We start from the raw sequence: 14,771 nt of genomic DNA, 5'->3' as shown, positions 1-14,771 counted from the left end.
TCCAAACCCCTACCCTCTCCCAAAGTCCGTGAGTTCTAGAACAAACCCCAAAAAGTTCAAAAGTGCAGAGTCCTAGAGCCACTACTCTGGGGACAAAAACTCGGAAGAATGCCTCTTGGACCAGTAGCCCAGAAATCTGTGTCCCTGGGACCCTTGACGACAGAGTGCAGCGTGGGGACAGGGGGCAGTCTAGCAGCAGCGCTTGTGGCCCCGACTGCGGCAGGCGAGTGAGAATAAGCCTGTCCCCGCTCTGAACAAAGTGCAGGCTGGCGCCTACCCCGCGATCCCTGCCGGCAGGGGTTATCCTCTCGCCCGTCGCGCCCCTCCAAGTCTAATCAGCTCTCTGTGTAACTTAGGATGCAGAACAGAGACAACTCAGGGAACCAGGAGAAGCCCTGAAATCCTGACCCAGGCCATCGATGGGGCAGGGGACTGAAAGCAAGGTGCAGATGACCTGTTCTCCATAGCGGCTTGCTGTCTGCCAGAGACTGGCAGCTGTTCAATCAAGGCTTACAGTATATACCCTGTGATTTGCTCTATAGCAACAGAGAAAGGAGGGGTACCTAACTCAAGGAAGTCATTTCTGCCCTGGAGCCTCAGTTTTCGTCTGTACAATGGGATGAGTCTGTCTTTGCCTGCAACTGTTGTCACAAGGCTCCCAAGGAAGGAGGAGTTGAGACCCGGTGACCAGACAAAGCACTGCTGCGACAGCCTGGCGGGCATGAGATCCAAAGTGAGAAGGTCTCAGGGGCGATGTTGGAACACACGAGGCCAAAGCAGAGACACTGAGCCTCCCTCCAGCTCCCATTCGTCTCTAGGTTCTTGCGGAGTTAAAAAAAAAAAAAAGTTGTCCAGGTGAGAGAGTAAACCAAAAGCAGAAAAGGGGAAGGAGTGTGCCCTGAGGCTGAGGAGAAATTTGGGCCACATGAAGTTATCTCTAATCCCCTCAAACTCAGTCGGAGCCCCCACTAAAGTCCTCTCAGGTGACTATGGAGAGAGGCATCACCCTGCTCTGAACTGCGGGCAAGAGTGCCAGTTCTCTATAGTACTGTCTCCCTGACTTTAGACCAAAGTGAGGAAATCATTTACATATTGTGATGTGATGATCAGATAATTTAGGTAAACCCAGATTTGTGTCCAGATTATCAGAATTAACATCGCAAGTCTTTACTTGATTCTCCAAATGCAGTTGCAAATTCTGCCCCCCTCTCTCACTCTTTCTCCTCACTGCCTCTGGTCTTTTTCCCCACATACACATAGTCCCTTGTTTTCCAGTTAAAGGGGAACTGGAGTCATCTTTCCTTCCAGGAAGATGCCATTTATCAGATCTCAGCTGACCTGGACTTAAGGCTATTTAATGCAGTTTCTCATAGATAATAAAATACAACACACCTGCCACCTTGAAAAAGTCTGCAGGACATGCTTGGGGTGGGAACAAAGGAGCAGAGACAAGGAAAGACAATGGAAATTAGATGTTTTATAGTTCATTTTCAAAAGGAACACAACCTTCTATCTTACATCAAAACAGCTGAATATCAATAGGTTAACTTTGTGACTGGGGATGCACAAAGTAGCAGGCTGAGCACAGTGATGAGGTGATGTGACCCATACTGGTGAATCCCACCTCCAGAACTTTCTAACCAGCTCACCCTTCTCTGTTTGGGGCCTTTTGTAACCAAAAGGAAACCTAGGGACTAAATCCAGGCAGATTTGAAGGCGGATTACCGTCCTCGCTATTCTGCAGAGAGAGAGCTATGTGGATGCTTGAGTTTTTAAATTACACACTTGGTTTTTCTGGGGAAGATCATATTTTTCAAAGTATCAACTTGTTTTCCATTAGACAATTGTTGTAACACGTTCTTTCAGCGACATGTATGTCTTTAGGAAGGGGCGCTTCAGATGGCACGCACTAGTACAATTTTGTGGCTTTTAATTACTATTTTGTTCTTTGGGGGGGGTTCAGAGCCTGGCGCCTGGGTGTGATTAGACCGTCTACTGGGCCCGCTGCAACCACGAACACCTCCACCAGGTGGCGCCACAAGGCAGTAACAGGAGTCCAGTATAGGCGCATGTCCCTCAACTCCAGCCCTGGTTCCCAGCCACCAGGAAATAGAGATAGAGGAAGTCGACACTTCAGATTTAAAAGAAGTTGCAATGATAGGACCAAGCAGGGTCCTAAAATGAAAAAAAAAAACGCAAAATAGGATTAAGATCGTGAGGTAAAACTTTTATATGTGTTTCTGTAAGTTTACCAAGACTTCTAGTAGCGAGATGACACTCTCACAGAAGTATTATCCCATTTCCTTTTTCTTAAAAAAGTGGAATTTAGAGTTAGAATGAACTTTGAAGGCCATCTGGTCAGTCCGGTCTAGCTTTCCAACAGTAGGGAGGAAATCCCTGGGATCGTTTTTCGGTCGTCAATTAGCCATCATATACACATAGTTATTCAGAGTTAGCGTTTCAGGAAAGTACAAGGAAAATGGTTTCGAATGTATCATTAGCAAGAATACCCTTGGACATATATAGCTTTTCTCTCAAGCAACAATTAAAAATAGTTTAAATATTATCGAATTAATTGCCCTAATATCCCTGTGGGTTAGTTAGTAAGCAGGTATTATTATATATGGTTTATGGATAATTTAAATCAATCGAGTATGTCCGGTGCCGAGTGGCTGACAAGAGTAAATGCCAGACTCTTCCAGGAAAAGCGGAGCTAGAGCTGACCGGGCTGTCGGCACTGCTTTATTTGGATTAACGTTTGAAAGTTGACCTCGGACATGAAGGTAACGAATTATCAGAATTGGTTGGCACCTGTACACAGATTGGGATGAGAGACCACGTTTCTTCTTCCTCTGAGGGAAATGCCAATCTCCGTCTTCACGCCTTCTGTCCTCCAGCCAGCCGGCCTCCCTAACTCCCCACCGCCCCACTCCCAGACCCTCACGTCGCTGCTCTCATTCAGCAGCCGCTTGTCTGCCCCCAGAACCACAGCAGCCTCAGCGCGGGCCCTGTGACACCGCCTCCCCGCCTGGCGTTCCTGGGCGCCAGTAGCCTCGCGGCCTGGCTCTTCTGATTGGCTGTTGCTAGGTGACGCCGCATGCGCTCACGTGACGAGTGTTAAATGCCCACCCTGTAGGAGCCCGCCCCGCAGACAATCCTAAAGCCGCTCCAGGCTGCTCACCTGCTCCCACCTCCTGGAGCCCTGGCAAGGCCCCGCTATCTCTACCCACTCCACTGCCTACCCCCAGCCTGAGCCCGCGCTGGGCAAGGAGCTGAGCGGCCCTAGAGGCGGAAGAGAGGATGCAGCCGGATACTGCTGTCCCGAGCAGTGCACGGTGATCGCCTCCCCCGGAGGAGGAGTTGCCTAGACCGTTGCTACATTTCTTGTTTTCCTCCCCCCTCCCCCCTGTAATTACATTGGCTGCTGGCGGGGACGGGGAGAGACGGAGGAGGCGCCTCCCTACCCCCTCGCGCCCGCTACCCCTGCTCTTTCCCATCCCGGGCCAGGATGACTGGAGTCTTTGACAGTCTGGTAGCTGATATGCACTCGACCCAGATTACGGCCTCCACTACGTACCACCAGCACCAGCAGCCCCCGAGCGGCGGCGGCGCTGGCCCCGGCGGCAGCAACAGCAGCAGCCTCCACAAGCCCCAGGAGTCGCCCACACTCCCGGTGTCCACAGCTACCGACAGCAGCTACTATACCAACCAGCAGCACCCGGCGGGCGGCGGCGGCAGTGGGGGCTCGCCCTACGCGCACATGGGTTCCTACCAGTACCACGCCAGCGGCCTCAACAACGTCCCTTATTCCGCCAAGAGCGGCTACGACCTGGGTTACACCGCCGCCTACACCTCCTACGCGCCCTACGGGACCAGTTCGTCCCCAGCAAACAACGAACCTGGTATGCATAACGTTGGTGTCAAGTGTGCCAAGTCAGCCTGGTTACTGGGGTGGGTGGGATAAAGATATTTGGGGCAGGGATCCATCTGGAGCCCTGGCCTTTCACACTGCTCCCTGCCCGCCCCGCGCCCTTTACTCTCCTCAACCTCCAATAGACCAAGGGTCACCGGGTAAGTCCCTCTGTACGCAGTAGGACCAGGTGGCCTCGGGAGCCGAATGGGCGCACGGTGCATGCTTCGTGGTGCATGCTTTTCTTTACCACTTGCTGCCCCTTTCTCTCCGGTTTGCCCCTGTCTTCCCTCTCCCTGGAGGATCTAGTTCCCGGGTTCCGTGGCGGCGCGGGTACGCGCGTTGCGAAGTTGTGCTTGAGCGCCGCTTGGCGCCTCCAAGAACCTGCCTCCCAGCTCAGGCCAGGTCCCACGCTGCGCTCCCAGCAGGCGAGAACTTCAGGGCCCTGCCCTGTTTGCGCGGGTCTCACGATTCCGTTTCATAGCAGAGAAAGAGGACGTCGAGCCTGAAATCCGGATAGTAAACGGGAAGCCAAAGAAAGTCCGGAAACCCCGAACCATCTACTCCAGTTTCCAGCTGGCGGCTCTTCAGCGGCGTTTCCAAAAGACTCAATACCTGGCACTGCCCGAGCGAGCCGAACTGGCGGCGTCTCTGGGCCTCACACAGACTCAGGTGAGGGCTCGCGGACTGAGAGGCAGAAGGAGGGCGCTGACCTGGGATGGCTGGGAAGCAGGCGGGTTCTGGACAATGTTTTGTTGTTGTTCTTGTTATTGTTGTTTAGTTTCTTAAGTAATTTTAAGGATTTCGAGGTTCGCGCCTTGGGCGGCCTAAACTTACACTCCCGAAGCTGAAATTCCCCAGGGGGCCGCCGCGTGTGAGAAAAGGAAAGGACCGGGATGGGCAGAAATCTTGTATCAAGTTATCTTTCCAACCACTACTGATTAAGCGGGTAAAACAGTTGGCCCTCCTGACCCCCGCCCGCTGTTACTATCACTGCAGTTACCACATATCAGCTGTCTGAGTTTTTGAGATTACCTCCCAAAGGAGCCTCCGAGGCCGCGGCACATGATCGGCTTACCTTCCCGGGGTGACCACCTCTTACCCGGTCTTCCTACGCTTCCTCCCCTCCCCTGCCCCAGGCCGAGGGTCGTCCACTAACGCTCAGGTCCCTTTTCCACCAAGGTCAAAATCTGGTTCCAGAACCGCCGATCCAAGTTCAAGAAGATGTGGAAGAGCGGTGAGATCCCTTCGGAGCAGCACCCAGGGGCTAGCGCCTCGCCACCTTGTGCTTCTCCACCGTCCTCGGCGCCGGCCTCCTGGGACTTTGGCGCGCCGCAGCGGATGGCGGGCAGCGGCGGCCCGGGCAGCGGCGGCAGCGGCGCGGGGAGCACGGGCTCTAGCCCGAGCAGCGCGGCCTCGGCTTTCCTGGGCAACTACCCGTGGTACCACCAGGCCTCGGGCTCCGGCTCGCACCTGCAGGCCCCGGCGCCACTGCTGCACCCGACGCAGACCCAGCAGCCACACCACCACCACCATCACCACCACGGCAGCGGGGGCGCCCCGGTGAGCGCGGGGACGATTTTCTAACCCCTGGAGACTGCGCCAGAGACTGAGAGAGCAGAGACCAGTTAGCCTCAGTGCTCACTCCCAGAGCCAGAGGGTTCCTCCTGCTGGCCCCGAAGATGCCACCCGCCGCTCCCGGAGGTGGCGTCCCAAGATGGCCTACCCCAGGCCCTGCTCCCTCGCGCGGCCACCGCGCAGACAGGGACTGGGAGGCGTCTTCTCGTCCCACGGGTTCCTCTCGGAGGAACCCGGCCTCCACGTGGCGAAGGACGCCTGCCACAGACGCCTTTCCGACCTGAGTCCCGCCTCAGACTTGCCTCGCCTCCCCTCCCCTCCCCGCCCCGCCCGGCGAGGCAGTCCGGCGCCTTTTTCGCCGCGGGCCGCGAGCTGAGTCCCCGAGAGAGACGCCTCCCCCGCCCGCAAGGCTGCCCGGGCCCTCTGAGGCTCCTTTCTCCTCGCCCGCCCCCAGGCTCAACTCCAGTCCTCTAGGGTTATTGACCTCCCGGGTCCTGCCTGCCCGCCCTCCCACCCCCCTCACTCCTCCTTGACCCAGGCGGCCTGCCGCTTTTTTTCTGCCCTGCCGTTTCCAGCCCTTGGAGCCCCCGTCCCTTCCCCACCTTAGCTCTCCCCCAGGAACACTCCCTTAGCTCTCCCCTTCCTTCACCAGTGGAGTTTTTTAATTTTTATTTTAAAAAATGTTTAGGTGCCTTTGCGGATGACCTCATTTTGATGTTGGGGAAAAATGATTTTTTAATATGTGGACACTGCAAAAAATGTGTTTAAATTATCTTTTTTAAAACCTATTCAGGATTATTAGCCTGGACTTCGGCATAGCGTTTGTAAATAAAGGTGTCTGTGCAGATTTCCCACTGATTTATTTGTATAAAAATACTCTTTTCAGACTTTTTTGTAAACCCCCCCACCTGTGAAAACTGCGGTTCAGCAGTGACCTCAGCAACCTCTTTTATTTTTCCCCTTGAAAAATTTTCTCAGTTTAACTAAGCTACTGATTTGGATTTGTTTTATTTTGTCCTAAAGTCTTTGTTCTTGAAAGGTATTTTGGGGTTATTTATTATGAAAACAACATGCTCTTAATGTTGATTTTACACTATGAAGAGATTATTTAAATAAATTATTGTTTTCATTGGATGTGTGCGCTTTTTCCTTGGTGTCACGACCTGGAAGCTCGAGCCGCTGCCCAAGCGGGGACCCAGGTCAGCCAAGAGTGACATTTACATCTTTCGGAGGCTACGAGTCGCGGTGAGATGTGGCAAGGAGAGGACAGGCGCGGACAGGCGCACTCAGCGCAGTGTCGCTGCGCGAGTGTTCACGCTCTGCCCACTTCCGAGTCCCGGCGCGAGGTTCGCCATCTCTCGGCGCGGTGAGTCACTGAGCGCAGGGCGGCTCCAGCCTCCGCCCGCCCGGCCCCTCCGGCGCCGGCGCCGCAGCCCCGCTCCTGGGCGGTCTCAGCCGCCCCCGCGCCCGCAGTGCTGGCCCCGCAGTGCATTCGAGTCGCCGCGGGGAACCAGTCAAAACCGGGGTCAGACCCCTACTTTAGACCCTCCCCTCTGTTTGCCCCGCGGCCCTTCTGGGGCTGGCTGAGCTGAGAACTCAGTGAGTCACCCAGGCCCTCGGGAGACTGCAATATAGGGCGACCCCGGGCGCACAAAGGTGCGCTAGCACACATGCAATCACACACTGTGACTCTCACAATCACAACCAAACTATCACATACTGAATCACACTTACACTAACACCTAACACTGACATAAATTCATGCACATTCACACGGAGACCAATGCACATTGCTGTGGAAGCAGTATTGTTCCACTTCAGAATCTCAGAGGGGAAAGATACGTTATGTTATTCTGCTCTGCTTTCTACTTTAACTAGCTTCCAGCTTTGGAAGTGACCCTAATTTCTGGCATTCCCTGCAAAGGCCAGGGGTAGGTAGGTAATCCAGGCTTGAACTAAAAGTCCCTTTCCTTGAAAGCGCTGGGGCCAACAATTGGAAGCTTCCTGGCTTCAGTCGGACTGTGTGACTTTAGGCTACTCACTTAACCTTTCTGTGCTGCAGCTTGCAGATGTATAAGACAGGATTAATAATAGCAGCTATCTCAGAGTTGTGAGCATTTAATGAGGCAATGATGTAACAGAATGTGGCATACTGTATGCAATCAATAACTTTTTGCTCTTAGTATATTATTTTGTTCCAATGCCCCCAGATAGTAGTAAGACTTTAATTTGCCTGCAGTTATGAGGCCCAGAGTTACCCAGAGGCCTTGCCAACTTCACCTTGTGTGGAAGAGCAGCGTTCTAGGTCTGGGAGAGCTCTGGGTCCTTCCTACATGGCAGCCTGAACCTTAGCCATTACCTCTGAAGTGACCAGCCATCACAGAAGAAGTTGAGGGCAAGCCAGAGAGCCCTGCTTGCCAGATCCAGGCCTCTTCTCCTCTAGAATGATTATTCAGGCCGTCCTGCTGTGCGTCTTCAAATAATCCCTGCCAAAAACAAAACCAAACCCTAGTCATGGGACAAGGGTGACTTTCTAGGCACCACGGAGAGGGATCCTCACTTTTCTGGCCAGATTGTTTGGGGCCTGCATCGAATCTGGTTTACAACAGAGTGTGGTCCAAGGAGTTGGAGCTCTGGGGAAGGCAGGGAGGCTACACAGTCCAGTGTCCATTTGCATTCCTGCATTGTTTTCCCAGGCTAGCAAAGCCTGGATTGAAGCCCATTTGACCCCTCGATTCTGACTTCCCTAAGCAGACCCCCATTCCTGCTACCCCTCCCCCAGACTCCAAATTCCACCGTTTTCTTTGCCAGGAGCTGATGCCAGCCTTCTTCCTGCGGTTCACTGTGCCCTCCCCTCCTATACTCACACTCCCCTCCCCCTCCTGAAACCGGCGAAGAGAGACGGGGCAGTAAATTGGCTGGTGTCGAGGATCTGCAGCAGACAAGATGATTAAGAGGCCTACGCCGGAGCGCCCGGGGCAGAGAATGTCAGCCCAAGTTGGAATCACGCAACAGGCCTTGGCATGAGCGAGCCTGGGAGCCGGGAGGGCGGGCGGCCCCAGCTCCGGGGTGGGCCGAGGCCCTACAGACTCTCCGGAGTCACCGAACCTGGCACCCGGCGGCGGCGGGGTAGGGCCGGACCACGGAGCGCCTTTCCCCGGGAAGCCCTCGAAGCAGAGAGCAGAAGGGTGCAGGGGCCAGAGGAAGAGGGCGTTTCCTAAGACAAGGAGAAGGGCAAAGAGAAGGGAAAGCCTGGATGCACCCGGGTCCCAGAAGTGAGGGGGCGGGGAGGAGGAGGGGTGAGAGAGGGGAGAAACAAAGCCGGCTGGGGGAGGCGGGGGCCAGCTCCAGCCCCGCCGGGGGCGACGCGCTGGCAAGCCATTCTCACAGTCTCCCGGCCCGCCAGAAGACGCGGAGCCCTGTGATCAGCCCGCCGCCGCGGAGACACGCTCCCCCCGCGTCCGACTGCGCTCCCTAAAGCGCAAATGAAAAATGGAAATGGGAAGCAGCGATCTCAGCTCCCTACACTGGGAAACCAGCCGCGCTCGAAACACACATAAATCTTCCTTGTAATCCCCTTCCATTTGCTCGCGTGAAATATCAGGCCAGAGACAGGATATGGCAAGCGCTGGGAAGCAGGGGGAGGAAAGCTGAAGAGTGAGGGGTGCCCGGTCCTCTCCGCTCCACCTCCTGGCAGGGTTGCTCGGAACTCCGGCAGAGCGCTGGCACCGAGTTCTAACTCCTGCTGCAAGCAGCCCGGGTGCGCCCTGCTTCCCTTCTCCTCGCATCCCCCCCCATTCACCCCTCCCCCACTCCCCCCCCCCCAGATCGTGTACAGCCACCCGCCACTCCGCCTTGGGTGCTCCGTGTAGTGTAGGCGCACCCCCCTCCCGCTGCCCCGAATTCCTGCCGCCTGACCCGCCGCTCCGGGGCTAGAGAGGATAGGGAAGAAAAGGAATGGATCCCGGGCCTAATCAGCGCGGCTGCAATGTGGGACCGTTTAGGAAGCTTCCCCTCGGCCTCTTTTCAGGATTACTTGTGAAAATTGTGAATATCCGTCCTGTGAAAGGATTTCCGAGACTGGTGGGGCGAGTCTGGGGGAAGTATCAGGTTTGATGGGGGCGGAGAGAGCGCTGGAAGACTGGAGTTTTGTTTACAAACAGTTCTGTAGTAGAAGGAGGGAGGAGGGAAACAAGGGTAAAGAGAGGAATGTGGAAGTGGTCGAAGGGTCCCCTCCACTGTTGGAAGGTCCCCCGAAGGAGAATGATGTCGGGGAGTAGAAAGCCCTTTGACCTTTCAAAGTCGTTCTCACTGTAAAACCCAAGAGCCATTCCCCACTCCCCCAAAACACACACCCCTCTTCACATCCCCGTCCCAAGCACTCGCTCAAAAGTCACTAACCGGGTCTTTTCTCTTTAGGGAACAACGACCACCAGCGCCTTAAACATGCTTAGGGACAGAGACCTCTTTGAGAATGAAAATACAGATTCTCTCTTCCTTCTAAAATACAGATCCCTTTGCATTTGTCTTGGGGGTCCCCGGAAGCCAGTGGGTGGGACGCGATCCTGCAGTCTTGATTACTCGAGCCCCTGGCCCGGTCCAACCAGGCTCTCCAGAGACTGGCAGGCTCTCAGATGGCTGTGATACCCAAAACTGCTCCAGGAAAGTCTCCCTCCCGTCCCCTTCCCCCGCCTCCAGGTTCTCCTTCCCTACCTGGGATCTGCCCCCTAAGCTTACCCGCTGCCCGGCCCCCTACCCTTACCCCCAAACATACCGACGCGGGCGGATGAGGAGGCCCCACAACCCTCCAAGGCCCCCTGGCGGGAATTCCCCTCGCGGGGACGGGTTTGGCAGTGATTGCCACATTACAAGATGCTACATTCCACCCTGGGGCCCGGGGCCGGGCCGGGCGGAGGAGACGACTGCCTCACGAAAAGAAAGAGCAGGCAGGTCTTGGAGGAACAGCCACTCCGCCTCCACGTGAGAACACAGGCACAGTCTCTACATAGACCTTTCTTTCCCGGGCCGCCTCCCTTTTCTCTGTCCTCGGGTCGGGCCAGACCGCAAGCCATGTAGTGTCTTAGCAGTTTTCGGGATGTGCAGCTCTCCCAGGATTCTCCAGAGGCCCGTTTTGGGGATCCTCAGGAGGCCTGGTGCCACCAGCTGCGTCCCGGGTCGAGTCCCGCCAGCGCTAGAAGCCGGAGGGCGGGGGCTGGAGGCGTCAGTTGGGCGCGGAGCCCGGGATGGTGGAGAAAGGCTCCCTGTGGCGGGCCGGGGCTACGGGGCAGAGGATTAGAACTCCAGGGATGGAGAAAAAGCGAGGGGGAGGGAGGGACTGGACTTGGAGCGCTCTGGTGTAATTCCTGAGGACAGACTTGGGCCCTCACAGACCAAACATGGCGGGCTTTCCCCACTCCCGCTTCTGCCCTCCTTTTTGTGGTCCAAGAGGCTCAGACACTCTAGAGATGAAATTGTCGCTCACGGAACAATGGAGACTTCTGGCCCTGGAACCCGACCGAGTCCAGGCTGCTCCGGGTGGTGGCTGCAATCCCGGTGGCATCTCCTGCCAGGAACCTCCCGGAGCCCCCACTCTGGGGCAGTCCCCGCCCCGCCCCATCCTTCTGCGGCCCGGTCTTGGCTTCTTAAAGTCGCAGGCTGTCTCAGTGCCCGAGAGAAACGCCGCCCCAGTGGCGAATGAGTATTTCTGGGGGGCAGTGTCTCTGGTGGTGGAGATCAAAGAAGAGCCTAGGAGGGTCGCGGAGTGGGCCCCAAGGACCCTCAGCTCCTACCCTCCGCGTCCCAAAGCCTCCAAAAGAGCAGGCTCCCATTTGCCGACACTGGGCGGCACTCTACCTTGGGGTGATGACCGCCTCACACCAACTCCTCAGTCAGCCAGACACCCCCGCACCCTACCTCCCGTCCCCGGGACCCAGCCTGTGGACTCCAGGGCTCTACACCGCTGCACTTTGGAAGGGTTTGCAAGAATCTGAGAAAGGGGCTGAAGGAAAGAGAAGGGGAGAAGGAAAGGAAAAGCAGAGGTGTCAAGAGGAGGGGTGGATCCGGCTCAGGCACTTTCTTGCTCAGCTGCCACATTTCGGGTCGGGGCCCAGGGCCTCCTGGGCAGCTAAGTTGGGGCCAGCAGGCCCGCGGGAGAAGGGATTCTCTTCCCAACATGTTCAGGGGAGAACAGTGAAAATTTGCCTTGGGTGGCCAATTTTCTCATTTGCCCCTATTAAAAGAAAAAGCCCAAGAAATTCAATTAAAGCCACCCTGGCCAAGGAGCTATTTGAAGCATGAATGTATCCCCTAAAGCTGCAGCAATCATGTGGCATTAGACACTTCCGGAATCCTATAGCCAACCTGAAAAATCCCAGACCCCCTTTTCCCCTAATTTTTGCTCTGATCTGTAATTTTATCCACATTTGCACTAGTTTGAGCATTCTGGCTCTCCCATCTGAAAGCCTGCAATTACTATATAATTCTTCGCAATTTCAGATGTCCTAATATGGACTGTAATTTTTGCGCAAGACAATTTCCTGCTATTTCAAGCATCAACATTGTCAAAGTTGTATGTACATAATAAATGGGAATATCAATGCATAGTTTTTAGCATAACATCTTGACTCCTCGATAATTATATCCGTTCGGAGCCTACGCAGAATTAGCCTGAATTGCATGGTAACTGCTGCTGCTTTAAAATTTTTAAAAATTACTCATAATTTTCCCAAAGATTACCAAGATCTCGAGTGCACAATGTCATCAGCGTAATGAAGAGTAAACATTTATGCTAATAATCTGCAATTTTTTTCATCAGCTATAAAGACAGAGGCTATATAGCCGAAAATTTCAGTCCTATTCTGCAAGCGCAGCGCTGCAAAAAGCCTGCAGCGCTCGGAGGCGCCTGGTCCTGGGGACCTCTCTCCACTCTTTGCTCTCAGGATAGGAGGATGGGACTAGGGGATTCTTTTTGGTTTTCCGATTTTGTTTTGCTCTGGTTTGGTCGGTTTTGTATTTCCTATTTTTCCTTTTTTCTTTTTTTTTTTCATTTTTTTTCCTTTTCTTTCCTGTCAGTCTCCCAGCCAAAAGCCGCCTTCGACCCTTTTGATTTCATGTAGCAAAGATTGTGTCCAGATTATCTGAAATTGACACTGAAGAAGGTAAGGGTGGAAATCGGTTTCATTTTTCAGAGGGTTGGAAGGCTGCTGCGCCCGCCGCGGCGGCTCCCGCTCCGGGAGTAGGAGGGTGGGGGAGTGATTATGTATGCACCAGCTAATTCTTCCATCAAAACTTCTTGTCAGCGATGTCAGGATTATTTTTTTTTTCCTTTTTATAAAAACACTTGATGTTTCAGGAAGTGTTAATCCCTGAAGGTTGGGGAATGAGGGCGGGGGTAGGAATAGAGTGGGTGGGGGTGACAGTTTCTTGAGCCTGGCGAAGGCACCCTTTAGAACCGTTTGCCTGATTACAACTGAAACGGGGCTTGTTGTGGATCTGGGGACGGAAGGAGGGTTTCTTTGAGTCATGGGAGGGAGAGACCCTTACCTTCTGTATTGCATATGATGGAGGTTCATATGGCCATGGGAGATGAGAAGCAGAAAAGTTCGTTTTAGCCTTTGGTTTCATGATGTTTAACCCAGGCGGTGGGATGACAAAAACTAGAGAATTTTGAAATAGGTTTTTTAAAAAGATACAGGATGAAAGACATGGGTAGCAGGATAAAATATATATATATTGGTGGGGGCCTGGATTGCTTCTTTCTTCCCACTTTTTCTTGAGATCAAGTATCTCAGGTTCTACATCCAGCACCCAGAATTACATTTCCTTAGGTGACAGAAATTGACAATTTCTTCAAGGGGAGAGATTGAGTTAATTTCTACATCAAATGATTGTAAGAATAATTTCATACTTCTGTGCATATAGGTAGGGGGAATTCTAAAACTTTTTGTGGCTTTTAAAATTGGGGTAGGGAAGGCTAGAGAGCCATCTGACCCAGCCTAGCACAAACCTCAAAAAGAAAAAAGAAAAAGAAAACATAATCAATGAAGGAAAGTTGTAAACTATAAACATGTGTTCAATTTTATATTTTAAAATATTTTCTGGGGAGGGAGGGCATAACTCAGTGGTGGAGTGAGTGCTTAGCATGCACGAGGTCCTGGGTTCAATCTCCAGTACCTCCATTACATAAATAAATGAACCTAGTTATCCCCCCAATTTTTTAAAATAAATTAAAATATTGCCTAGATTTAGGAGCTGAGTTCTTCCACAATTAGACTACTACATGCAGGACTACTGGGTCCCAGGCTTATGAAACCCAAGACCAGTGAGGAGGCTGGGAACTGTTGCTTCGGCCCCTCCACTCCTACCCTTACCCCTTTTAGAACGAGTGTGTGAGAGAAGATATTAAAGAGGTATCTGTTGTTTGGCAATTTTGCTAAGTCTGTCTTCATTACTTCGACGCTGTGCATTTGCTAATTTGGAGGCTCGGCCATTGACAAGCTTGCTCCATACACCTGCAAGCAATTTGCCGGCTCCGGTACCAGAGAATTGCAGAGATGGCAGCTCGCACCTATTTGATTTTTTTTTTCCCTTTTCTCAATGCACAGCAAATTTGGCTTTCAGTGCGTTATCTCTTTTGTTAATGCAAAAAGATTCCCTGGGCGAAAAAATTGCTCATAATTACCAGAGAGATGGGGAAACTGCATTAGAATAAATAAACCTGAAATTACTGTAATTATGTTGTGTTTGATGGGCCCGGCTTGTAATCAAGAAGAGAATACAGTGAAATGATGCTGACCCTCTTGGGTTTGCAGCTGTACGCGCACTTTGGGGTCTTTTTTTGCAGAAAAGAGTCATTTTGATAATCATTAAGCTGTGTGTAACCTATTTCAGAAGTGTTTTAAAATGAGGTTCACATTTTTTGAACAAGGGAAAAAAAATCCCAAAATTGCATTTTGCCATTACAGACTCATACATAAGGAAAGGTTGTGTTTTCTAAGTGACAATTGTTAAGACATAATATTCGAAATCAGTATTTAATCATTATAATGAGGTATTGTTTAAATATAACCACCTTTAGATTATTCATAGTTTAATTAATATACTCATTATGAAAATCTTTGAATCAGATATTTGATGAACTACTTGTCAGTAACAAGGTAGCATTAATTAGGCCTATACTGAGATTAACATTTTTTAAAAGTACAACTGCTTATAATTATAATAGAGCCTAACTAAAGACCGCCTTCGTTGAGCTAAAACTAATAATTTCTCTATTTGAACTGTT

General features: G+C 52.5%; 1 protein-coding gene across 2 annotated transcripts; it reads left to right on the top strand.

Annotated features, from left to right (window-relative positions):
• The first annotated feature begins 2,185 nt into the window (after positions 1 to 2,185).
• DLX2 (distal-less homeobox 2) lies at positions 2,186 to 6,620 on the top strand. 2 transcript variants are annotated; one of them, XM_072961161.1, is made up of 3 exons: positions 2,186 to 3,902; positions 4,398 to 4,582; positions 5,093 to 6,620. In XM_072961161.1, the coding sequence occupies exons 1-3, from the start codon at positions 3,509 to 3,511 to the stop codon at positions 5,495 to 5,497; spliced, it is 984 nt and encodes a 327-aa protein (XP_072817262.1). In that variant the 5' UTR covers positions 2,186 to 3,508; the 3' UTR covers positions 5,498 to 6,620. The 2 variants fall into 2 exon arrangements, with proteins under 2 accessions (XP_072817262.1, XP_072817261.1); XM_072961160.1 differs by having other exon boundaries at positions 2,187 to 3,902; positions 4,395 to 4,582.
• Positions 6,621 to 14,771: the final 8,151 nt, after the last annotated feature.

This window comes from Vicugna pacos, chromosome 5, assembly GCF_048564905.1.
Source record: "Vicugna pacos chromosome 5, VicPac4, whole genome shotgun sequence".
Lineage (NCBI taxonomy): Eukaryota > Metazoa > Chordata > Mammalia > Artiodactyla > Camelidae > Vicugna > Vicugna pacos.
This window is presented reverse-complemented; position numbering and strand designations above follow the sequence as displayed.